We start from the raw sequence: 27,750 nt of genomic DNA, 5'->3' as shown, positions 1-27,750 counted from the left end.
GATATGTAAGACCAAACTGCCAAACTAAAGAAGCATTAAATTTATTAGGGGGATATAAACTTGTAAACAAATGCACAACTCAGAAAAACAAAATCTTTGCATGCTAGAGCCCACAAAGTAGCTCCACTGCTCCATAAGGAAATACCATACAGATGTATCCTAAAACCCTTCCACTATGAACTTTGATGGAACTTTGAAAAAGACTCAGATGTTCAGTAGATCTAATTTAAAGGGCTTTATGAGAATATGTCTGGAAAAAAATTAAAGTTAATGAGGACCTCTGGCTCCTTATCAAATATAAAAGGAGACAACTAGGTGACATATAGTCTCCAAATCATTGATCCTTAGTCAGCTTCAGAGATTCTGAGCCCTGACCACTCTATTTTCTCATTTACATTGAAATACCCTGAAATGCCCCATTCTATTCTCCCAGTTCAGGCTCCTAATAATTATCATCAAATTATTTCTCACCTACCAATGGTCCCTCCCAAGTGTAATCCATTCAAATTCCCACCAAAACAATATTCCTAAAATACAGCTTTGATCAGGTAACTCGTAACTCTCCTGCTTAAATATCTTCACTATGTGTCCTTTATATATTAAGTGAAGCCCAAATTTTGCAGCCTGGTATTCAAGCAAGATCCTTTCGCATCTGGTTTTCTTATTCTCTGACTGCATATGCTTCATTCAAGCAACAAAACTTGGGGAAAGGTCATATCTCATTCACTTTCACATTCTCCTCATACTCAGTAGATACTTAAAGGATGTTAGACATATAAGAAGGTTTTCTATAAGCTTGAAGTCTTCTTTACTACTCGTATGTACTCCTAGCATGCATTGAATGCTAAGTCCACTGTTTACAACAGTAAAAGAATTAGCAAGTTTCCCTGTGTAACAGGAGCCCAAGTTGCTCACAATGTAATAAGAACAATGAGGCACCGCTTTTTCTCCTTTTCCTGCCTTACAACTGGTTTCCTACTCCTGCTTGCTGCCAAGTAAACTACTTGTCTTAGGCTTTGCATTGGAGAGGCGTGGGGGAGAGCTGATTCAGATTAATGCAACTTGTTTCATTCCTCACCCCGGTTTTCTAATATAATTTATATCTGTGAATTGATAACAATTCAGATAGCATTTTCAAAAACTAATTTCATTGCATCCAAACTATTAATGTCTAAAAAGCCATCACATTTGTTTTACAAATGAAGACACCATGGGTAATTACCATTGTGAAGATCACAATATTATTCATTCAATACAGTTTATTCAGAGTCTGCCACCATGTGGCCAGTATACTATGGAAATACATAGAAAGGTTTCTAAACCCATGTTTTAATGGGAGGAGGCAGTTGATAAAAGAAGTCTTCCCAGAATAGCTGAAATTTAAACTGAGATACAGATGAATTTGTCCATACGCAAGGAGTAAATCACAAAGGATCTCTTATGCAATGCTAGGGATTTGCATTTTATCATAATTGCAAAAAGGAGTTTTAAGGGAGTTGCAGGATTATTCTGGGAATAGGGAGGCCAAAGGGCACAAAGTTATACAGATGAAAAAGTCTAGATATCAGCCAGGCGTGGTGGCTCATGCCTGTAATTCCAGTACTTTGAGAGGCCAAGGCAGGTGGATCACAAGGTCAGGAGTTTAAGACCAGTCTGGCCAACATGGTGAAACCCCATCTCTACTAAAAATACAAAAATTAGTCAGGTGTGGTGGTGTGCGCCTGTAATCCCAGCTACTCAGGAGGCTAAGGCAGGAGAATCTCATGAACCTGAAAGGCGGAGCTTGCAGTGAGCCAAGATAACGCCACTGCACTCCAGACTGGGTGACAGAGCAAACCTCCGTCTCCAAAAAAAAAAGTCTGGATATCTAACACACAGCATGAGGACTATAATTAATAATATTTCATTGTGTACCAGAAATTTTCTAAGACAGTAGACAGATGTTAAGTGTTCTTATCTTTTTTAAAAAAAGGTAATTATGTGAGATGATGAATGTGTTAATTGGCTTGATTGTAGTAGTCATTTATGTATAGCAAAACATCACGTTGTACACCTTAAAATATATAATAACAATTTTTGAATGTTTTCTTTATATATATGTGTGTGTGTGTGTGTGTGTGTATATATATATATATATAGAGAGAGAGAGAGAGAGTTGAGCATCTTGTAGTGCCCGAAAATAAAATTGTCAAAAAACAAAATAAACATAAAATAAAAGTATGTCAAAGTGCTATAGGAGCCAGTCTGAAAGCTCACCCAATCGAGTGGCCAAACCTGGAACAATTTGACCACCAAAATAAAGAGTGTATTATTGAATTATAACCAAAATATTAAATACATATTCATGAGACTTTGTACTTATCTATCTCAGTAATTATACTGATATAAATCTTTTACTAAATACATGAATATATCAATAAAGAGAAAGAGACATATGTTCCTTACAGAGGAATTGGAAACAGTTTGTGGAGATACTCTGTTCTCAAAGAGTTGAAGCTTAACTCCCCATTCCCCAATGTGAGCTGCACTTACTGACTTTCTTCCAAATAATGGGCTATGAAAAGGCAGTCAAAACTAGTTTTATAGTTGAGGAACACCACATGGAACAGATGATAAAGTTTAGCATCACGGGTGATGTCATATTAATAGCATGTGTCCATAATATCTGATGAGAAAGGTATCTGATCTCTTTAATTTGGAGGTTCTTTCCCCAAATCCCTAACTGCAGTCTACTCATGGGAAAAACATTTAAAAAAATTGAGGGATATTTGAAAAAATACCTGACTACTCCTTAAAACTTGTCCAGGTAATGAAAAATGAGGAATAACTAATTTTCCTTAATCTTTTCTGATCTGTTACAGAAGAGACTAAGGGCAGTTATTTTTTCCCACGTTTAATGGTGTGTTTTCTTAGTCTGTTCTGTTACAGATCAGAAGAGACTAAGGAAATACAATCACTAAATGTGATGTTATATCCTAGATGAGATCCTGGAACAGGAAAAGAATACCAGTGGTAAAACTAGTGAAATCACAATGAAGTGTGGTGTTTAATTAATGGTAATATGCCAGTGTTTGTTTGGTAGTTTTGAAAAATGTACCCAGGTAATGTAAAATGTTAAGAATAGGGAAAACTGGGTTAAGGATATCCATACATTTTCTGTACAAACTTTACAATTTTTTGACAAATCTAAAACTATCCTAAAATACGTTTATATTTTTAAAATAGCAGGATGCAATGAACACTTAGGCAACGTAAACAAGTTGATAATCGTCTGAACGAAGGAAGAATCAGCAAAACAAATGTGGAGACAGAGTCAAGTAGGTTTAACATGGTTTAATGACTGATATGATTTGCCCATGTTCCCACCTAAGTCTCATCTTGAATTGTAGTTCCCATAATCCCCATGTGTCATGAGAGGGACCTGGTGGGGAGGTAATTGAATCATGGGTGTGGTTACCCTCATGCTGTTCTCATGATAGTAAGTTCTCACAAGCTCTGATGGTTTTATAAGGGATTTTTCTCCCTTTTGCTCAGTACTTCTCCTTGCTGCTGCCATGTGAAGAAGGATGTGTTTACTTCTCCTTCTGCCATGATTGTAGGTTGCCTGAGGCCTCCCCAGCCATGTGGAACTGTGAGTCAATTAAACCTCTTTCCTTTATAAAATACGCAGTCTTGGGTATGTCTTTATTAGCAGCATGAGAACAGACTAATACAGTGACTATGTTAGGGGAAATAGGAGGCTGGTGAAGGAAAGAGGGGACAAAGATCACAGTGTTGGTGAGTGGCAGATCAAGTCACCAATCCAGGTCCTCTCCCTCTTCAGGACCATGAGATGGATAGCCTATAGCAAGTAGGAGAGACCATGGGGGAATACTCTAGGCCTAGAGCAATGGAAGATGAATAGAAAGATGAATATAGATGAAAGATGAATTAGAAAAATTGATGATGGATTAGATCAAGGGTCATGGAAAAGCAAAGAACAAGACCCAAGGAGACTCTAAACCTAAGATTTGAAATAATGGCAATGCTCTCAAGAGAACTGGAGAAATTTGGGAAAGGAGAATTGTTAAGAAATAAAATAATCAGATATGTTTTATAAAGTATGTTTGAAACGATATCGGGGCATTATGTGGAAATGTTCCACAGTACAGTGAAGCCAGCTAGAGTCTGGAGACATATACAATACATCTAGAAAAGTGAGAAAGAGTAAAACTGATCATATGAATTGGCAAGAATAAATTCATTAATAAAATATAAGACGTTTGGTTAAGAGTATGGGACTAGAAGCCAGAATCTACTGAAATTGTTTCTAAGATCTTCGTACACTCTCCCTCTTGCTATTGTTGTTCTACAGCCATTCTATATTTCCTTATCTGAAATGTGGTTATATATTAATTGACCTTTTGTCCCCAGATATACGCTACTACCTTTAGCTACAGAATTATTATTTGATTTTCATACGTTACAAGAAACATTTTTTTTTTCTTCCAGTAAACACGTTTCTCAACTGGATGCTTCCTTGTCTTACGTTTGAACATTTAGTTAATGATTGCTGTAGGGGATCAGTGCCAGCTGAGAGAAGAGCAAAGCTGCTGGAAAATGAGACCCAGAGGTCTATCAGTGAAGAGAGCTGATAGGAGTCATTCACAAAACTCTTCTGTGTCTAAGACAGTTGGTCTCCAACACAGATGGCTTGTCCCTATTAGAAAAGTTAATGTGGCTGGGTGCAGTGGCTCATGCCTGTAATCCCAGCACTTTGTGAGGCCGAGGCAGGTGGATCCCCCCCATGAGAGCAGCATAGCCAACATGGTAAAACCCCCCTCTCCCCTAAAAATACAAAAATTAGCCAGGCACCACGGTGCTTGCCTGTAGTCCCAGCTACTCAGGAGGCTGAGGCAGGAGAATCACTTGAAGCAGAAGACAGAGATTGCAGTAAACCGGGATCATGCCACTGTAATCCAGCCCAGGCGACAGAGTGAGACTCTGCCAGAAAGAAAGGAAGAAAGGAAGAAAGAAAGAGAGAAAGAGAAAGAAAGAAAGGAAAAAGAAGAAAAAGAAAGAAAGAAAGAGAAAGAAAGAAAGAAAGAAAGAGAGAGAGAAAGAAAAAAAGAAAGAAGAAAGAAAAAAGCTAACGTAAGAGCAGTTTCAGAAGCTTCCTATAAATTAAACATAAAATAAGGAAACAATTACACCAATACAAGGAAAGAGAAAGGGCAGGTAGTTGATCCCAAATGTGACATGAACCATCACATGGCAGCAATAGTAGCAGTAGGCACAGGCACTTATTAACCCCTTATTGTCCCAGCCTGAACTATGAGCCTTATGTAAAGGCATTATCCTCTTTATTCCTCGTAAGAATGCCGTGAAGTATCTACAGGTCCACAGTCCCTAATTCATCATTTCAAACCCACAGAGGGGTTTGTTTTGTTTTTGTTTTGTTTCAGAAGTTTTTCGTTCATTTCATTTTGTAACTCATTTGACAGCAAAATCTGTCAAGAGATGATTTAAGGATAATTATTTTCACTACATGATATGTTTTGCTGAAGAATTATTGGTGTGATTAAAGCATGTTGTGCCAGGCACCACTGGGCTTTCTGAACTGCATCATATAACTTTTTAAAAATTTACAAAAAAAATTGAGTTTTAAAACCCATCCAGCCTGAGGGTATTTGGAGGAAAAATTATGAAAATTGACGGTCATAAATGTGAAGTTTAGCTCAAAATCACACATAGGTTTGAACTGAGGTCTGTCATTCTGCCAAGATTAGACTTTCAGTCATTAAACCACATGCTGGTAATGTTACTATCTTTACAGCTGGCACCAGAATTTATTTTAAGGAAAGAACTGTCTTTTTTGGGAAAATATCCTGAAAAGAACTTGTTAGATATGGTATCTCCAGAGTCAAAGTGTCATCTGTTTCTGTTCTAGACAAGGAAAGAAACTGGTTGTTTCATTCCTGGCTGGAGAGCGTAGAAAAGAGAATGAATAAAGAGTAACCAACATTTGTAAGTTTGGCTACTGCTTGGTGGGAAATGACCAAGAAAGACTTCCAGTTAAGAGTAGTTACAAAGGCTGACATGTTTTTAAAGTATTTTGTTGCCCTGTGTGTGGTGCAATTCCCTCTACCATTTCTTTGCAATCTTATTAACGTCTACTATGCCCACAAATGCTTAGAAGGCATGGATTTTGCCCATGTTATCAGGTGCCACTGGATCTAACAGTGTACTTGACTCTGTAGACAAAAGGTCATGACATCCAGGAGTTTAGTAAAGGAGACAAATAAGAAAAATGAAAAATTAGAATTTCCAGTTTCACGTGCTATAACAGAGACATGCTTAAGTGCAGGGTTTACATGGATGAGGAGACAACCCTTTCTGTGTGGCAGTATTAAATTAAGAATCCTGGCTTCTTGGAGTTTAATCCAGCGTTCTCATCATGACGTTAAGATTAAGTTCATACACACACACACACACAAAAATCAGCAAATACCATATCTACTAATCTGTTACCAGGAACAAGAAAATTGAAATCTCTGTGCTTCAGTTTCCTTTCTTATAAAAGAGAAATAACAATGCTATCAGGATTTAAATGATGAAAATAAAATACTACAGTGATTGATGAATAGAAACCTTTGAAAAATATTAGTAGTGGCTATAGTGATAATGATGATGAGGAGGATGTAATCAATGTGATTATTAAGTGATAGCTTTACAAACTACTAGGAGAGGCAAAGGAAAGTGAGAAAATCATTCCTAATTGCATCAAGCACCACAGACATTTTACCCAAGCTGTAGAGGATGCGCACAGGAAATAGGTACACATGCGACCTATCTGGAGAACGAGTAGTGGAATAAAAACAAGAGGTCATTTATGAAAAGTCATGAAGTTCTCTAAATAATGAAAAATAAAAGTTGAAGAGTTAAGATGCAACTATGTCAAGGAAGTCTCCAAATGTCAGGCTAAATATAATAAGCTGTATATCTCCAGTTTCTGTCATTTTTTTCTTACTAGTTAAATTTTGGGCACAGAATGTGAAAATCAACAGGTGCCAGCCCAACATCCCCATTCCAGCATGTATTGTCAACATCCGTTAGAGCAGTTCTCTTGAGTTTTGTCATCACTCTTTACTCAGGTGAATAATTAGTCCTTGAATCAGAAGGGAGTAGGTCATAATATGTTTGCTTGAGTTCCCAAAGATAGACATGCATAAACATGTACTCAGACCGGTAAAGAAGAAAAGGAAAAAATGTACACAAGGTTGAGCAATGTAAACACATTCAGTATGACTAATAGTCTAGCACTATAGCAGGATTTCTCTGGTCAATGCACTCCTCATCTCCCAGGGCAAACAATATTTATTCTGTCAAGAATTGATCGTATGAGGCCTCAATATATTTTCTATTGTTCTAATTCACGGAAGGAGGGTGATAGCATTACTAGCTAGCAATTATAATTCCTGGAGATGTGAGGAATAATATTTTTGCACAATATTGACTTATGGTTTCTCAGTTTATTCTCACACCAAATGAACACTGTATGATGTGTATTTTTGTAGTTGAGAAAACTGTTTTACCCAGTCATATCACAGTTGAAATGGCAGATTTATAACTGGAGACAGGCTCCTCTCTCCATAGGTTTTGTTTATCCTCTTCAACTTGTTGTCTGAAAAGGGCCATTCCCTATCACAAATTTAGGGCCAGTTTTTAACGAGAATTCATCTTAGTATTGTAGTGATTTAAAAAACAAGATTGTCTAGGGTCTATGTTTCTGTAGTGAAATATTTTTCTAATTACAGATTAGTATTGGTGAACTGAGATGGAATAGAATTAAAAAATCTATCAAGAGTCCTCATTATAATAAGACTATGTTTTATTTTTTAACAACTGTGTTTGTCTGCTCCCACATCTACATATAATACATATACTAGGCCATACCCCAAAATTTTTACTTTAGGTTCACAGTCAAATGTTTAAAAAGCACTGTTTGGTGAAAAGAGCCCAGGCTTTGGCATCAGGCAGGCCTAAATCTAAAGTTATTACTGTTGCTATTATTATCTAATGAGTTTACGTGACCAGATCCCAGCCAACTCCCTTCTCCCCACACTGCTTGTGAGACCCAAGGAAAAAAAATCCTTTTCTCACATATGAACCCTTCTTAACAGTGGTTATTGGAAGTTTCTTACTGGCCACAAAACTACTATTTAAATAATGATTTGAGATGAAAAGAACAAATATATTTTCATCCCAAATCAAATCAAATATGATTCAACCAATATCTATCAATGCTAAGACTAAACTCCATGAGGGCAGACATCATATCCATTTCCCCAGCACTCAGCCAAAAGTTTTCGTATAGTAAGGACTTGATGGATATTTGAATATACTAATAGTTGAAGGAATAAAAGGCCTGATGATGAGCCAATGAATGGCTACTCAACTGGAGGCACTGGAGACACAGAAATGAACAAGGCATAAACCTTGGTCTTCAGAAGTATATACATTTATCTCTTAATTTATGTTTTTAGGAAATATTTATTTAGTGTCTACTATTTTCCAGACACTTTATTAAGTGCTACAATAAATAAAGCAGCTGTATTTGCTCTCTAAAAATAAAGAGATATTACATAATAAACTTACAAATAGCTTTAGAGTTGGAATTATTTTAAGTGCAATGAAGGGTTTTATGAAATCATACAATAGGAGGCATTAATCTAGATGCAGAAAGAAGTAAAGGAAGACCCAGAAAGAATGGCTTAATGAGAAAATACCTACCACTTAACCTTTTAACTTTAGAGGGTGCAAAGCTGTTTTGTTTTGTTTTCTTGGCCCTAGCAAAGGGTAACAGAGAAATGACCAAAGTAGCAAGGAAATAACCGGATTGAGCAAGGAAGAACCTCTTGGGGAATAAAGATAGAAAGGAGCCAAGTCATGCAGAACCTAAATTCTTCCTGAGCATTCTGAACAATGAGAAACTGGACAGAGACATTATCAAATTTGCAGTCCATAAACATCCCTTGACTGTTCCATGGGCAGCAACTTTACGGAAGAAATAACAACAAATATTGAGAAACTCTTTGCAGGAAATGCAGAAACCCAGGGGGGAAATGATGGCGTTGTCTTAGATATGACAGTGGAAGCTAATGAGAAGTGTCCGGGGTTGAGGTTATTTTGAACACGAATCCAAGAAGAGAACTTAGTAGCAAATTAAGTGTGGAAGATGATGCACAGAAAGGGGAAAGGGAAATATCAGGGAGAACAATGAGGTTTGGGCTTGAGTGATCAACTGGAAAGAAAAGAAGCTGTAGGGAGAATAGAGACAAAAATACTGTGGTGAAAGATCAAAATAGTAGTATGGGACATATTAGATTTGAAGTAGCTGTAAAACATCCAAATAGTGATGTCAAGAACTAAACACTTCCAAAGCTTCCCTTTGATAAAAACCAAAGTCCTTACTCTAGCCTACACTAGATCTAGACCCTCACTGCTTCCTTTATTTCATCTCCCATTCTGCCCTCTATCACTTTGCTGGAAGCCAGACTGTCCTCTTGGATGTTTCTCAAACATGTCAAACCAACGTCAGCCTCACAGCCTTTGCACTTACTATTCTCTCTGTCTGGAATGCACATCCTTGGAATAATTACATAGTTCAAATCCTCATTTCCTTCATGTCTCTGTTTGATATCACCTGAAAAGCAAGACCTCTTCTGATTATGCTATAATACATATCTCCTTAACCCTCCAGCACCCTTATCCTTCCTATCCATTTCTCCATAATATATATCTGATATATTTTATAATCATTTATTATTTTTTGTCACCTGCCTCCCTCAACAAAAATGCAATGGAAGCTCCATGAAGACAGAGATTGTTATTTTTATTTACCGATCTGTCTCGAGAGATAAATACAGTTCTTGTCATGACTTGGAAAGGGTTTGAGATTTTATCCTACTTGGAAGCTAAGAAGTTAACCTGCCACATTATAATGGTTTCTGGCAGAAGGCACAGACTCCTGGCTCAGAGATAAGGGACTTAATTATTCCATAGCAACAGCCAGAGTGTTGGAATTTGTTCTGGTTTCCCAAGCCCCAATTTCCACAGGCCAATGTAAGGCACATCAAGTGATACTTGCAGTGAAAGTACAGTGTGTTAAAGGAAAGCAAGGCCAAGCTTTTAAAAACCCGAAATCTTTTAAATAGGGCAATTAACATGATCTTTGCCCTAGAAGGAGATATTAACTTTATTACACTAAACAGTAAACAAACCTGCCTTTTGATGCAGAGGGAGACATTACATATTTGCTAAGGTCATTTGCTATACAAACACCCTTAAAAAGATAGTCTGAAACAAAGGTTATCGGTACCTCTACTCATAAGACATGCAGAAACATGAGAGAGGATGGAGAATTCTCTTCCAACAACACATGGTAGATAACCAGCACATATTCTCAAATGAAAGAGTAACCCTTTGAGTTAGATGTTATTATTATTTTAATTTCCAGATGAATACACAGAAGCACAGCAAAAGTGACTCCAACAAGCACCCTCTACTCTAGAATACACGCTTTAGGGAACTGAGTCCTCTCTCTCTCTTGCTCTCTCTTTCCCTCTCATCTGCCACTCCATCAGCTACTTTAAGCTTTGTGAATGGGTGATAGAAAAATAGAGAAAAGAGAAAGAAGAATAAGAAATGAAGAGTGGAGGAAAGGAAGAAAGAATGGAGAGGTTTTATCCTACTTGGAATAAAATTCTTTCTAGTCGCTATCCATACCTGCTCATCTATCCAGACCTACAGAGTAGAAGGGATCTTTGGGTTCACCTTACAGGGGAGAAAACAGGCTTCAGAAGGGTATGACTTTCCCCCAACCATAGAGAGAGCGGGATCAAACTAACCACTAGAACTATTTTCCTGACAGAATGTTTGCCTTGCATGTTTCAGGCCCACCTGGCTCCTTTCACCTTTCTTACGCAGGTGACATTCCCAGAACCTGGAGGCCAGGCTACAACACAGAGTCAATCAATAACTAGGGAGATCTATGACATAGCCCAGTAGGTGGGGCCTTGCTGTCGTCTGCCATATGACCCTTCCAGTCCCAGGCTTCTGAAGAGACGTGGTAAGTGCAGTGCAGTTTTCAACTGACCTCTGGACGCAGAATTTCAGCCATGAAGGTAACAGGCATCTTTCTTCTCAGTGCCTTGGCCCTGTTGAGTCTATCTGGTAAGTGTTTTTGCATATTTTTCAAATTTAAATAAAATCATTTTGACCTGTTGCTTTGTGGAGCACATTATCTTCTAGACTTTTGATGTAGTCTAGTCTTCGAGAGATCTTTTGGACCTAATGAGATGAAATAGAATCCACAGATAAGAATTATTTTTTAAGAGGGATTTTTAACTTACTATAAGGAAAACAATTCTGCTAGTAAGAACTGCCTAGAGATAAAATGGTTTTCCTCTATTGGTGTGGCTGACCCTTTGTTGGAATACGGTAGAGAAAAAAGGGTAAAAATATTTCAATTTTAACTATACTTCTAATTTTGTAAATGTGTAAGGCCAAATTACAATAATATATGTGATATAAAGGGGAGTTTTTATTTTCAATTTCTGGTATTTCTTATTAGTATCTGGAAATACAAAAATTGCATTTTGTGTATTTACATTACACGTTTTGAATGTTTTGAAAGAAAACATTCTGCTTGAATACATGGTGCACATTACCCCCAACTGCATCTTGACAATGTTAACAGACAACTCTGAACCCGCAGAGCCAAGATCAGTTTCCTTTTTATCATTGGAAATAGTTAACATTTTCAACTTCACCTCTCGTGTAGCGACAGATTCTGTGGAGAGCCAAATCAGCACTTTGCTAAGAAGAGGAAGAATATTGTTTGTTGTATTCGCCGAATACTTATGGCAGCTGTCAGTGTTCCCTTTCCCCCTCCTCATGCATGTTAATTAATACAAATAGATGCTTGTGATGAGCACCTGCTCATCAGTTTTTAGATTCAACTAGATTCTAAAAGCCAGTGGGCCCCCAACAACATCAAGTTCTGACTATCCTGGGGGAAATTCTCTAAGCTCTTAGATGCCTCACTAATTTTCATTACATTTAGATACAAAGAACTACCTCTTTACCCAGATCACCTCAAAGATTGATGATATTAAAAATTAATTTTCACAAATATTTCCTTATTTGGATGCTGTCAGATTAATTCCCCTTCGCTTCCATGAACTCATCCACAGTTATCATTTTCTACATGTTGTCAGCAAAACCTATGCTATCTTCCGGGGAACGGAGATTAGCTATTTTGACTACCTGTAAATTCAATAAATGTGAGTTGGACCCATAGTCCATATGATGCAATTGTTGGAAATAGCTCTTCGGGAACTGATAGTGAGTTGGCAAAAGATCTCTATTATTTCAACATTACTTACAAAAGAGAATTTAAGTGTAATTGAAAAAGCTAATTTTGCATCAGAAGGCCTGGTTACTGCTTGTGATAACTGTTTCACAGCTAGTTATAAAAACTCTCCATACTTTCATCTGTAAACAGATAAAAATTATCCTTCACTAATTATGAGATTAAAGATCTAGTAACTGGTTTTGAGAATGTTTGTGAGGATTCAAAAGATAATTTGCTCAGTGCCTGATACATTTCCAGCAGTGAGTACATAATTTCTATTTTCAAGGAAATAGATCAACTTCCTAAAACATCAAATTGAGATGCTTTCGTCATAATCAAAGTTTTACTTAATCTTTTTAAGGTTTTGCCAGGGAAGGGGTGCAGGAAAATCAGTCAGATACTTTTGGAAGATTATAGAAATCAGAAAGGGTGGGGAATGAAAGAGCCTAGTAAAGAAGTCACGGTCTGCAATGAAAGCAGAGAATTCTGATGAAGAATAGATCTGACTTCTCTCGTTTAGGACCCAACTTATCATATCTGATTTATTTCTAGGTAACACTGGAGCTGACTCCCTGGGAAGAGAGGTAAAGAGATATTTGTGATTTCTTATTTCTCAGGCTGGAACAGTTTGATCCAACAAAAATGTAGCCCTGCTGTCACCTTTCAGTTGAGCCTGAAGTTAAGAGGAGTATGAATGCTAGGGAGGGTTAACGTGTGAAATGCAAACGGTAATAGTAGTTCCACCCCACAGGCATATATTGAAGGACAATTTCACTGATGTATAAGCAAGTTCTATATAGTCCTACAGTGCTTGCTGTGAAGGGGTTTTTATATAAACTAGTGATAGCTGTAAACAAGTATTTGGGGTGGAAGCCTTCTCAAGTTCACTCCAAGTAGCCCTTCCTCCTTACAGCCAGTTTGACCATGTTGGCATGCAGCTCTCCCAATGACCAAGGTGTGGCTCTAATTTATAATGAACAACAGACAATAATAAACTAGGTTCTTCTTCTAGAAAAATATTCTAACTCTAACCTTTTCATATTTTTTTGTTTAAAAGGTAATTTCAGTAAATTTGGAGACCAGAGGAAGAAGTGTCCCTCTTCTCAGTACATTTATATCTAGTCAGAGACAGCTAATAGACCAAAAGTTCATGAATGAATACATTATTACATTTGTGATAAGTGTTATGAAAAAGATATGCTGCCATTAGGAACTTAGCCTAGTTAGAGAGATCAGGGAGGGTGCTCCGAAGTAAGTGAGGGGTCATTTTGAGCCAAAAATAATAATAATAATAATAATAATAATAATAATAATGAGTGTTAGCAAAGCAAAACTGGTGGGGAGATGTAGTAGAATGAAGTAGTTAAGAGCTAAAGCTCAGGAACTCTGACTAGGTTTGAATTCTGAATTTAGGAATTCCTTAGCTAGGTGTCCTTGGCTAATTTTATTGCTTTGTGCCTCATTATCTTCACCTGAAGAAGAATATAATACTTAGTTCACAGGATAGTTAGGCGGTTTAAACAGAATAATATGTAAAAAGCACTAGGACAGTGTCTAGGACAATGCCAATCATTTGATGATTATAAACTCTTACTAGAGTAGAATGCAAAGACTTCCAACACTGGATGATGGCTAGTGCCTTTAAGTGCCAAATAGAAGGCCAGTGTGTGTGGACTATAGTGTACAAGGAAGAACATGCCTCAAGATGTGGCCAGCCTGAGAGATGCCAGCATCTGCAGTAACTGTAAACTTGAACATTATCTCACCCATCCGTGCAAACCTCACAACACTATGAGATAGGTGGGAAATGGTAATATCATCACCATTTTGCAGATGAACTGACTGAGTTTCAGAAGGGCCATAGGACTTACTAATGTCACACAGTTTAGAAATAGCAGAGGCATGACTTAAAACAAGGTTTTCTGTCTCGAGATCTTAGGTTATTTCTCTTACAACACACAGTATCGTTCTCCCAATCACAGTTGTGCCCCAGAGAAATTAAAACCATTTCAGAGATTTTGCTATGAACTCAAGAATGGAGAATAATGGGAAATGATTCTGTTTAATTCCATTTTTAGGCCAAATGTTACAATGAACTTACTGGATGCACCAAGATATACGACCCTGTCTGTGGGACTGATGGAAAAACTTATCCCAATGAATGTGTGCTATGTTTTGAAAATCAGTGAGTACAAACTTGAGTTTCTTTTAAACTATATATTTTAAGATAGTTATCTTCAAATATACTGATAATATGAATCTCACCCTGAGAGAAGCAAACTGTTTACTTTTTCCAAAAAGTTATCTCTTTCTTATTCTCCTTTTTATACATTTAGCATTATAATATTATTTTTAAAAAGTCACTTTTATGATAGAAGTCTACATTTTTACAGCAAAATAGTTGATAGATTGGATTTTTATTAATCTTATACACACAAAATACTTTTAATTAAAAAGAAATATTAGTGGTTGCAATGATTGTGTTTTTTAAAGCTCTCATTTATGCAAATATAAATTGTATAGATTATAAACCAAAAATGTATTTTTACTCATGGATATGAAAGCCAGTTTCAGTAAAGCTTCATTTTCTCAGTATCCATGAGTAAGAGATGGGATACAGAGAAACAGATTGGACACAAATTTCCTATCTCACTCAGCAACTGAAACCTTAGCATGTGTAAAGCATTATGCTAATATTCCTTGTCTTACTGGTGCTTATGACTAAGAAAACGTCATGAGCACATATAGGATGGCTTCTTATAATTTTGGGCAAATGCCAGAAGATAAGGTGTAAATAAAGTGCAACAGGAGTGAAGCAGGGATACATATTTTTTGTTATTAAAAGGGGCCAAGAAAGGATCCATGAAAAGAATAGAATGCCGGCCGGTGCCGTGGCTCACTCCTGTAATCCCAGCACTTCGGGAGGCCAAGGCAGGTAGATCACCTGAGGTCAGGAATTTGAGACCAGCCTGGCCAACATGGTGAAACCTCATGGTGGTGGGCACCTGTAACCCCAGCTACTCAGGAGGCTGAGGCAGGAGAATCGCTTGAACCTGGGAGGCGGAGGTTGCAGTGAGCTGAGATTGTGCCACTGCACTTCAGCCTGGGTGACAAGAGTGAGACTCCATTAAAAAAAAAAAGGAAAAAAAAAAAAAAAAAAGAATAGAATGCCATTTAAATAGAGCTCTGAATTTTGGCAATATCAAAAGAGCATGCCAGGTTAAATAAAGGTGTGGAATGAACAAAACAAATAAAAGGGGATTCCACGAGTGACTTTAGTTTTTCTGAGATTGACCTGATATTAAAGACTTTGACTCAGGCTCAAATGACTGTGTAAATTTCTATTATATTCTACTGCATAACTTTCCTTGCCTGTAATGCAAACCTTCTTCCTGGGCTGGTTTAAACCATTGTGGAAAATTCTCAGAGTTTAGCAAGTATCGTGGAAATAGGTCCCCAGGATGAGAGGTCTAATATCTTGAAGTTTTAGACCCAAAACCTTAGGTATTCTACTTTGTAATGAATCCGTTTCCATAACTAAGACTTGTAAAAGGAATTTGAAGCCACCTGTTAGTTTTCTCATGACCCACGTTCTTGACATTAAGGTCAAACATCAACTTTCCATCCAATGGGAGGAGAAAGCAAGAGAACAACAGCTTTGAGACTTGGGAAATTTCCAAGTGCCACTCAACATTTACAGTGAAACGTTAGAAAAATATTAGTAGAGGGCTGGGACACTCTGTCTGCTTAGTCTCTGAAACCTACAAGTTTCTGTTTACTCTTTCTGTTTGTTCAAAAATATGTAAATACGGGAGGCACATTTCTATGCTAGAAAACATGACCTCTCTTCCTATATTTCTCAGATAAGAAAATTTAGGTCTAGAGACAAAATGTTGCTTTCTCAAATACAACATATTTCCTAATGTATGACATTGCCCTTTTCACTGTTGATTAAAAGTCCCCAACTTATTACCTAGCAACTAAAGCCAGATGCTGATCCTAGTTTGAGACAAGTAGATAATACCAAACAAGGGCTTGCAAATCAGTCTTCTTGGTCATTATATGCTTGGCAAATATATTCAAAAAACACTTTTTCTATTCCTTCTATGTCTTCACAGGAAATCTGTACTGGCAAATTCTTTTCCATAAATCTGCATTTCCAATAGAACCTTCTATAATGATGGAAATGTTCTATGTTTATGCTGTCTAATACATAGCCACTAGCCACAAAACAGTAGCCTTAATGTGGCTAACACTAACTTAAATGTGGCTAGCATAACTGATAAACTGAATATTTAATATTATCTAAACTAATTTAAATTTACATAGCTGTATGTCGACAGTGAATATATGAAACTAGAGTGAACAGCATAGCAACTCTTGTTTATTCTGTTTAGGTATGTGTGCTTATGTATGCTAACTGATTTGGAAATCAGTATTAATGAGTACTTAATGATTGTGGGACAAGAAAGCATTAAAAAGTCTTAAAGAGTTTCACTGAGCATGGTGGCTCATGCCTGTAATCCCAGCACTTTGGAAGGCCCAGGCAGGCGGATCACTTGATGTTAGGAGTTTGAGACCAGCTTGGCCAACATGGTAAAACCCCGTCTCTACTAAAAATACAAAAATTAGCCGGGCGTGGTGACATGCACCTGTAATCCCAGCTACTCAGGAGGCTGAGGCAGGAGAATCACTTGAACCCGGGAGCCGGAGGCTGCAGTGACCCAAGATCACACTGCTATACTCCAGCCTGGGCAACAGAGTGAGACTCTGTCTAAAAAAAAAAAAGAAAGAAAGAAAGAAAAGAAAAAAAAAGTATATGGAAGTCAGATGTCCTCCAGTAATAGAGAAGTAGAAGAATTTTTGTAAGCCAGTATGTTCAAAGAAAAAAATGGTTAGAAAAATTAAAGACCTGGAAACAGTCTTCTAGGGAACAATTACAACATTTAGAGATATTTAGCTTAGAGAAGAGAAAACTGGTTTGGTAATGGCAGTGTGGGGCGAACAGAGAGGTTTTATCTGGAGGGGAGGATGTTTAGAACTGGCAGGAATCATGTGGAATAAATATATGATTTAGTTTTGCGAGACCTCACAGAAATGAATCCCTAGAGCTCTAAGATGAAAGGTCAGTCAATTAGAAGGTCCAACGATAGCTCAGGCAGCAGCTCAGATGGAAACCTGGTGGCGAAGGCAGAGGCATCAGGAGCAAAAGATGCAATGATGGATTTGAGTTTAATTTCAGGGGTTCACTGTAATACTCCACTAGGTCTGTAAAAACTGTAAGGACAGATGTTTTTCCTTTCTGTTGTATCCTTAGAGTATACAACAGTAATCAATAAATATTTGATGAATTCATGAGTAAGTGAATGTATAAATGAATGAAAGAGAAAAGATTCTAAATCTCAAACCCCTCTACTTTAAATGAAGTTATTTTCCCCCGTTTTTCTCCCATAGTCACTTTTTTGTCAATAAAGTTTAAGCTGATTTTTTTTTTTTTTAATTTCTACTGCAGGAAGCGCCAGACTTCTGTCCTCATTCGAAAATCTGGGCCTTGCTGAGAACCAAGGTTTTGAAATCCCATCAGGTCACTGTGAGGCCTGGCTGGCCTGATTGTTGAATAAATGCATCTGAATACTCCCTGTTGTTTCCATTTGCTTTTTCCTCAAAGGTATGTTTGATTATACCAGGGTCAGGGGACTTTGGCAAGACTCAGAATAGACCAAGTTTTAAAAACACCAGGAATCCTGTAATTTCACACAGGGTTTTTCCCTCACAATTCCTTTTCTTTCCTCATCTTTCTTCCATCTTGAGGTCACTGCCTGAGAAAATGTGATTGCAGATATTAAATGGCAGAGCACGGATGATCATGAATGCAAGTAATTCTGCAGAGGACTGGACTACTATTTTAAGGAACAACTGGAAAATACCCAGTGCAGAAACATGTTACCCATCACAGTTTGCTGACTGAAGTAACTCCTTTAGGTTTCCTTGGGATTTGATTGAGCATCTATTGAGCCTGGCACAGGTCTACATGCATGGTCACAGAGTTGCCTGTCTGGTGTAATAGAGTTTAGTCTTTGAGATTTTCCACTTATCTCAGAATGTAGAGTTTGGGTCAAACATAATTGTCTCAAAAAGATTTGAATCACTGAGTAAACAGAAAAAAAAGTACATTTTCTTAACAAGGCTATGGAGCAGCTTGTGGACGTAGCCTTAGTTCTTCGCCAGCAGGGCCAGTTCCCCATTAGTTACTAAGGTGACTAGTGGTAAAGTAGAGCCTGTGGTTGTGCCTGATAACCCGGAGCTTGGATGGAGGGCTTCCTCTTGTGCTTCCCTGGGAGCTCTGCTTCACAGGGCCTGATGGGTTTGTGCTGTGCTAACCTGAGGCAGGTGGGTGGGGAGGCCTGATTCTGGATTAACTTTGGGAATGGTCTCTTCTACTATCAAACCATTCCCAAAAGATAATCTGACAAGGAAAAAAGTGACTAGAGACCAGATGAACTGATCAAGAGACCTTTGTGCAGCGCACTTTGGTTTATGTGTAAGCCAAAACAACCCTGTAAGATTATCCTTATCTTATGAGTAAACTTAGAACTAAGTGAAATCACCTGCCTAATATTGCCAGCAAACAAAGCAGTGGGTTTAGGCTTTTATTATAATACAGGACGGAATTCAAGTCCAATGCTTCTTCCATGAAGCCACAATCACCTCACGTGAGTTATTCATTGCCTATTTTTTCTATAGAAACTTTAGATAACACCTTCCTATTAAAAAGGTCTATGTGTTTATATTCAGGGAAGCAAATAAACTAAAGAAGTGCCCCCAAAGAAAAATAAAAGTATGTACAGCTACTAAAAGAAGGAGGAGGAGGTAGAGGAGGAGGAGGAGGAAGAACAAAAAAAGAGGAGGAGGATGAGGAGGAAAGGAGGAGGAGGAGAAGGATGGGGAGGGGGAAGATGAAAAAGCAACTTGAATTCTCAAACTCATGAAGAACTAGCCTAGAATGGAAAACTAGGTAGAGGGCTAATACAGCCTGAGATGCAGCAGGTTTTCTAATATACAGCAGGAAATAGATCACCTATTGAACCAGAAATAAGCAGTCAAAAGCTATTTCACACTTGCCAAACACAGTTGCCGGACACTGTAAGGTTTAGGTTAATTTTTTGTGATATTCAGAATATACACGTCTTGAAGTTTAAATCTGGCCACTAGAGGATGCTGTAGTCTGCCAAGTGCCTCAGTCAAACCCCTGTCTAACAGCTCTCATTAAATATCAGGCTAACAACAGTTACGGATGCAAGATGGCTTCCAGCATCTTGTCTGTGATGCTAGATAGAGGACACTCGAAGGACAGCCCTAATATTAAGGACCTTTGCCATAATAAACAGAATTTAAATAGTTGAATGCTACAAATTTTCATGCCCAATTGAACCAGTTTACAAGTCTGGAGAGACAAGCCTTGGAGATTATAAGCAGAAGTAACCCATTAACCCAAACTGTCTGTCTCTCATGTTCTGTTCTCTCTCTGACCCATCAGAAAGCATGTGGATTGCTATGTTCGTGTATGGTAGTTTATTAGGCCATTCTCCCATCGCTCTAAAGAAATACCTGTGGCCTGGCATGGTGGCTCACGTCTGTAATCCCAGCACTTTGGGAGGCCAAGGCGGGTGGATCACCTGAGGTCAGGAGTTCGAAACTAGCCTCGCCAACATGGTGAAACCCCATCGTTACTAAAAATACCAAAATTACCCAGGATTGGTGGTGAGCACCTGTAATCCCAGCAGGGATTACACCTGTAATTCTCCTGTCTTTGAGGCTGAGACAGGAGAATCGCTTGAACCCAGGATGTGGAGACTGCAATGGGCAGAGATCATACCATTGCACTCCTGCCCTGGCAACAAAAGTGAAACTCTGTCTTGGGAAAGAAAAAAAAAAAAAAAGAGAGATACCTGAGACTGGATAGTTTATAAAGAAAAGAGGTTTAATGGGCTCATGGTTCCACAGGCTATACAGGAAGCATGATGATGCAGGCATCTGCTCAGCTTCTGGGAGGCCTACAGTCATGGTGGAAGGTGAAGGGTGAGCAGTCAGGTCACATAGGCCAAACAAGAGCAACAGAGAGGGGAGGTGCTACACACTTACAAACAATCAGATCTCAGGAGAACTCATTCACTATTGAGACAGCCAAGTAAAAAGGGCTCCCTGGTGAACCTCCAACCAGCCTGAACTAGGAGAATGACACGGAGCCACAGAAGTTTGTGCCCTTTGCAGAGGCGAGGAGTCCGACCTCTTGAGTTCCTGTGTGGTGGGGCAGAAGCCAGATAACAGGCTTCCTTCTCGCTCTACTGAAAGTTTGAAAGTTTTTCTCTTTTTCCTTTTTTGCCCAATAAATTCCATTTTTCTCACCCTTCTATGTGTCCACGAGCTTAATCTTTCCTGGTTGTGTGACAAGAACACAGTTTTTAGAAGAACTGAGGAGAAAGCCCTACAACACTATCACAAGAACAGCACCAAAGGGATGGTGCTAAACGGTTCTTGAGAAATCCACCCCTATGATCCAAATTACCTCCCACCAGGCCCCACTTCCAACACTCGGGATTTTGACATGAGATTTGGGTGGGGACACAGAGCCAAACCCTATCAGGTAGTTGTGTCTTAAAAGAGATTATTTACAAACCAGAATATGTTTAGAGGAAGGAAACTACCAATATTGATAAGAATTTGAAATTTTGCTCCATGATGAGTGGTTGGAAGAAGTAGGAAAATTTGTGCTAAGCAAAGGAAAACACTTAGAACTCGATGGGTCTTTTCAAAAGATTTAAGGGATTAAAATGTTAACACCATGGATGCAGAAATTTTATCCTTTTTTCACTGCTGTTTTACAGGCTCAAAGACAGTATCAAACACCTAAGAGGTACTTAATCAGTATCCTTTTTGGTACATAAATGAATGGGGAAGAGGACTGAACATGATCTGGTTAGCCCCAAAGGGTAGGATTTAGACTAACTGGGTAGAGATTAAACAGATACTAATTTTGGTTCAGTGGGAAAATGTACACTATAATGGTTAAGATCAGAGGCTCTGATTTAGAGAGGCTGAGTTTGAATCTGAGTCTGCCTCCATCAAGCCCTGTGTCCTGGGAGAAGTTGGAGAATTTCTCAGTCTCAGTTTCCTCATCTCCAGTAGGGGTTAATGATAACAATTCCCACATAGAGCAAATAGCACAATGCCTGCCATATAGTATGTGCTCAAGAATAATTAGTTATTGTTATTGTTATTATTCATCTTATAATGCTTTGGGCTCACTAAAACAGTGACCAATTGTCTCCTGGTATATAAACATTTCTATGATAGAAACTTTACTTCTTCAAGTAATAATTTATTGCATTATTTACTTCTTCAGGTAATAATTCGTTGCATTATTTATTTCTTCAGGTAATAATTTGTTGCATAATTTTGTAGAAGATATACCTCAACTGGGTATAAGATTGGACTAAAATCTCTCCGTTTTTAATAGTAAAAAAATCCAGAATTATAAACCATGCCTCCAAAATAGAAATTCAAGAGTAATGGCTGAAGACGAATTTTGTGGGCTAAGAAGGGTTTTGTAGCCCTGCGAGGGAATAGGGTAATAAATCCAGCTCTATTAGGTTCCCCATCCCTGGATGAAAAAAAGAACTATAATCCTCATTAAATACAGGACCACAGAACTGCAAGTAAACTCCAAGAGGGCATACTCACGGGGCCAGTACATTTCTGTACAGTTTCCTCTATTGGTTTCAGAACATTTGAAATATGAAGCTATCTGATGGGAACAGCGTATCAAAAACAAACAAAAAAATTGCACCATTGGAGAAGTAAATGTGTTTGAAATTAAACATTTTAAAATATAATTTATACTAAGCCTTCTGAAAAATAAGAACTTGAAAAATATAGTCCCTTTATTTCCATTTCTCTGACCCAATTTATCTCTTAAAAACCTTAGTTTATTCCACCTATATATAAATACAATTTATTTGCATAATAAGGGAAGCAATTAAATTAAGAAACATGCAAAGCTTTTGCTTTTCCAAGCCCTAGCACTGCCAACAATTTTGCTTTTTTTTACTCTCACAATCCAGTGCAGAGAGATCTTTTGTTTTCTTTCATTATTTAAACAAAAGCTAACTTTTAGCTAAAAATATGCAATATGTATATAACAAAATGATGTTCACAAAAACGGAATAATGCAGATCTTTTGCTTTTAAACAAATCAAAAGTCACTAAAAAGCCAAGAAATAGTGAAAACAAACAAAATAGACTGATTGGAGATCAAGTCAAAACCTTGTTACTTGGTTGGGATGCTATTTGTGGATAGGTGCCTTTTAGATGTGTTCAAAATAAATAAATAAAAATGGAGGCTACAATTTAGATACCCCATGGTCAACTGCCTACAGCCATGTAAACAAAATTTAAATCATCCTGATTTCCCTGAAATCTTAACCTTGAACATAAACAAAGCATAGAGATTAGCATTTTGTCCTTTTCAGCATGATTCAATGAAATTAAACCAGTAGCTACAGATAAATCAGCTTAAATAGGCTCTGTTGCTTTAAAAACAAATATATGACAGCTAATCATGAAAACGACCAAAATACTTTCTCCTTCAGGCTCTATAAATTGTGCTGTAAGTGCTGTTAAATGGAGATTTCATGCATTTTTCAGCTTGAGGTTTCCCAGTTCATGAACTATTCTTTTGTATTCACAATAAACTCTTAAAATTCTACGTGATTTAACTTTGTTTTTGACAGATAATGGATAACTCATTCAAATATTTTAATTTGTATTCATGAATTAAAAAGTGTAATACAAAATAAAAAATAATTTTTTGACTTCATATTAGCCCATGTTAAAAGAAGAGAAGATGAAATAAGAGAAAATTAGGAATTAGACGTCACCAGAGGAAAAGTTGTGTTAGAAATAAAGAAAACTTTAAATGTGTAACTGTGGAAATTAGAAGGAAAAAGGCAGAAAGAGCCATGCATATTATCAAATTAAACAAAACGTAGACATAAACACCTGAATAGACAAAGAATGAGAAGTAGAGAGAAAGACAGTGAAATTTTGGTAAGATTTGTAGTAAATATGGTTGTGGAAGCACAGAGGCACATGAGTTATATTTTGAATGTTTGTGCTAAATTTCAGGGTTTTTTAAAAAACACTTTTTTTACTGAAAGAATTCTATGCGCTTTTCTTGAAAGCTTACATCTACATTTTTGAAATTTTTTTATATTATAGGGACCTTTAAAATACTTAAAAGAATGACTTCATAAAGATTAATTCTCAAACCTTAAAGATGTAAATTAGAACAAGGTGAAAGTTAATAAAGAATAATAAAAGTTATAGGAGCTAACCTCCAGGTACAATTCTATGTGCCAGACTCTGTATTAAATATTTCCCATGCATCCTCACAAGGAATCCTGGGATCCTCATTTTAGCAATTAGAAAACTGAGGTTTTAACTCCCTCAAGGGTTGAACTAGTCAAACTGCAGAGCTCCTTGGCCCTTCCGTGATGTTACATTGTCAATCTCATTTACTACTGCGGTTGCCTCTGCTTTCTGTAACGGTTAGCACTGATGACCTCCCTTTCTTTGAAAAATAATTACTCCAAGTTCCCTGAACATGTCATGCTCTCTGGCCTCTGTTCTACTTCTCTGATGGAATCGTCCTTTTTGTTTTACTCCCCTACAATACAAACACACACAGAGAAATACAAACATTCCCCCACACATACACACGATCCATCTGTCTTTTTCTTGGCTAACAGAACACAGGTATCACCTCCTCTGGGGACTGTTCATTAATTCTCTAAATCTGAATCATGTGCCTTCCACTTTTTACTCTCTCTGTGTGCTTGCCAATTTCTGAGATGTCTTTTTTTTTTTTTTTTTTTTTTGAGACAGAGTCTCGCTCTGTGGCCCAGGCTGGAGTGCAGTGGCCAGATCTCAGCTCACTGCAAGCTCCGCCTCCCGGGTTCACGCCATTCTCCTGCCTCAGCCTCCCGAGTAGCTGGGACTACAGGCGCCCGCCACCTCGCCCGGCTAGTTTTTTGTATTTTTTTTTAGTAGAGACGGGGTTTCACCGTGTTAGCCAGGATGGTCTCGATCTCCTGACCTCGTGATCCGCCTGTCTCGGCCTCCCAAAGTGCTGGGATTACAGGCTTGAGCCACCGCGCCCGGCCGAGATGTCTTTTAAAGATCTCTGCTACTGCAGAAGCTCTGGACTCATAAATTTTTCTAACTTTTTCCCTTCTCTTAGTTTTTTAAGTATCCTAAGGGTGGTATTGGGATGGAGTCAATAAATCTGCTTCTTAGCCAAATACTATAATCCCTTTCCCCACCCCATGCTCACCAGAAAATCAACTGATATCTAGCAGATAAAAATCAAGGACCAACAAAAATTTCCATGGATTTTTTTTGGAATGGAACCTATTTCTGGACACTGGACCCTATTTCTAAAACATATTGTCTTTCAAATCCAATCTCTTTTCTTCATCCCCTTTAAGCCCAGCATTACTTCTGACATGTTTTAATGTAACAGACCAGGGATTCTACCTGCCCGAGTTTACTCAGCCCATCTTCCCTCCAACACATCCTCCTACATACCCCATTGAACAATGTCAATCCATCCCAAACCAGAGAATGCTTCTAAACTACAAAATAATTACAGTAGTGCTCTGATGAAAAACCTGTCACGTCTACACACTGTCTACTAAAGAAAGTCCTAATCTCTTCTGGTGATCTAAGCCCTCAAAAATATTAAACCTCAAGTGTTCCAGTCTTCAGGCATTTTTCCTGCTAAATTATCTTTCTACACTCCTTTTTCACCTATCAAAAATTTACCTACTTAATAAATACCACATGTGCAAGTGTTGTCAGTTACAGTAGTGGTCCGCAAAGTTTAGAATGCATAAGAATCACCCGAAGAGCTTCTTTACAATTTGGATGAATAGGCTACAACCTCCAGATACTTTGGATTGGTTGACTTGAGGTGAGGCTCACTGATTTGTCACCTAACTCAGCTGTGGGGTCCTCCATGAATTTTTCTTGCTTTCTCAAACTGATCTCTTCCATATTCCCATAATAATTTGATGCTTCTTCTCTAACAGTAATTGCTGTCAACCTGAAATACAAGAAAGTGTGTGCATGTTTGTTTGTTTATTTTAGTTTCCCAAATAATTATCTTTGTACCCAGCATTATACAATCACAGTACATTATCAGTATACTGCCTCAATAAATAAAGTTAATTCTGTATCAAGAATACTGAAGCATTGAACATTTTTTAAGAGTTTCATTTTACCCTTTCATATTACCTGAAAATTCCTGTTTGAAAATTGATCAGATCAAATGTTTAAAGAATTTGATAAGATGTTTTCATTTAATGAGGTTGTAATGAAATTTTGAACAGTAGAACCCTAAAAAGGAATGGGAACATGTTCATGAGGAAAAGAAGTCTTTACTAATTCAGTGTTGATTTTTTATTTTTTACTTCACTGAGTATTATACGTCTGTATTTTTATGATCTTCAAAAGCCAAGTTAGATTTCTTAAAATTTCATAAATAATATCCAACATAGATTTCACCTTTGCAACTGCAGTTTTACTGTGCTACAATAATTAATCAACTTTGTTTTCTGTTCCTGTTAAATAATATTCTCTCTAGTGTCCCAAATATCAGGCATCAGAAATCTTTCTTCTTTACCTATTAGCAAAAACAAAAAGAAAAAGGAATCTGCTATATTGCATTTAAAAGGCTTTTAAAATGCTACTTAGAAGCTATTGATAGTAAGGAAAATCACATCTATTCAAGATGATGAGTGCTTTGAAATTAATTCTTTTAGGGCCCAGTGCAGATAAACCAAATGTCTATAAACCCCACTCTCCTTATGTTACCTGCGAAATTCCATGTCTGAAAACTCAAGAGACTCTAAAATAAAGGTCAGGAGAGGACTACTGTTTAGATTTATGAAGATATATCACACCCCTCTTAAAAATAGGGTGTCTAATCTGTAATGAAAACAACTTAAATTTTATTGAGGATATGAATGATATGTTATAGAAAATTTCATAATGGTGATAATGCAATCACCTTTTCAGCTGGAAAATATCACCATAATACATTCTTAGGAAATAATCCTTATATAAATGTTGTACACTTCTACAGTTCAGTGAGTTTTTACAAAGATATATACTTATGAAATCTCATTGTGATTTGAAAAAATGAAATATTTCTATTACCCCAAAAAGTTCCCTGTGCTCCTTTGTAGTCAACACTGCTCCTTCCAACTCCAGACAACCACCGATCTGCTTTCTGTCACTAAACATTGTCTACCTTTTCTAAGATATTACATGGATGGGGTAAACATTCTGTATTCTTTTGTGTTCACCTTCTTTTATGTATCATTTTTTTGGAATTCATCTGCTTTGTTGTATATTTTAATAGTTTCTTTTTATTTTCTTCCTCAGTAGTATCTATTTTTGAAGATACCACAATTTGTTTATCCATTCATCTCTTGTTGGGTAATTGGGTTGTTTCCAACTTTTTATTTTAACATTTTTCAATTTCTGTGATTAAAGTTGCTATGATTATTCACATACAAATATTTGTGTGGACATATATTTTATTAATCATAGGTAAGTAAATAAAAGTACAATTGCTGGAGCATACTGTAAGTGTATTTTTAACTTGATAAAAAAAATCCTGCCAACTGTTTTCCAAAGTGGTAGCATTATTTTGTATTCCCATAGCAATGTATGGGAGTTCTAGTTGCTCCACATCCCAACCAACACTTGATATTGTCAATCTTTTAAACTTTAGCTATTTTAGCAAGTATATATAGTGATATTTCATTGTAGTTTTAATTTTTATTTCTCTAATGACTAATGATGTTGACAATCATTTTGTGCATTTCTTCAGTAAAGTATTAAAGTCTTTTGCCCATTTTTAAATGGACTTATTTGTCATATAATTAAGTTGTGAGTGTTCTTGATTTTCTCCCAGTATGTCATTTTGTTTGTTATTGTGTTAGTGGTGTTTTTCAGAGAGCAAAAAATTTTAATAAAATGGAGTTCATTTTATCTGTTTTTTCTTATGTTTCATATATTTTTCCTTGTAATAAATCTGCACATGAACCCCTGAATCTAAGTTAAAAATGAAAATTTAAAAATTGCCTATTCCAAGATCACATGATTTTGGTTTTTGTTTCTTATTAGAAATTTTATAGTTTTATATATAAAATATATAATTAATATATTAATGATTAATATTAATTATATTATCATTAATATATTAATAATTGTTTATTATTATAATT

At 37.1% G+C, this 27,750-nt stretch overlaps 2 protein-coding genes across 2 annotated transcripts in view; one reads left to right on the top strand and one right to left on the bottom strand.

Annotated features, from left to right (window-relative positions):
* Window positions 1-27,750, bottom strand: part of SCGB3A2 (secretoglobin family 3A member 2) — an 80,265-nt gene that overhangs the window by 23,434 nt on the left and 29,081 nt on the right. The window lies entirely within an intron of this gene.
* SPINK1 (serine peptidase inhibitor Kazal type 1) lies at window positions 10,467-18,034 on the top strand. The gene is made up of 4 exons (XM_009209338.3): window positions 10,467-11,214; window positions 12,950-12,981; window positions 14,476-14,582; window positions 17,910-18,034. Exons 1-4 carry the CDS (start codon window positions 11,160-11,162, stop codon window positions 17,953-17,955), a joined length of 240 nt encoding a protein of 79 aa, XP_009207602.1. The 5' UTR covers window positions 10,467-11,159; the 3' UTR covers window positions 17,956-18,034.

Source organism: Papio anubis, chromosome 5 (genome assembly GCF_008728515.1).
Source record: "Papio anubis isolate 15944 chromosome 5, Panubis1.0, whole genome shotgun sequence".
Lineage (NCBI taxonomy): Eukaryota > Metazoa > Chordata > Mammalia > Primates > Cercopithecidae > Papio > Papio anubis.
Note: the sequence above shows the minus strand (reverse complement) of the source record. Positions and strands in the feature narration are given on the sequence as shown.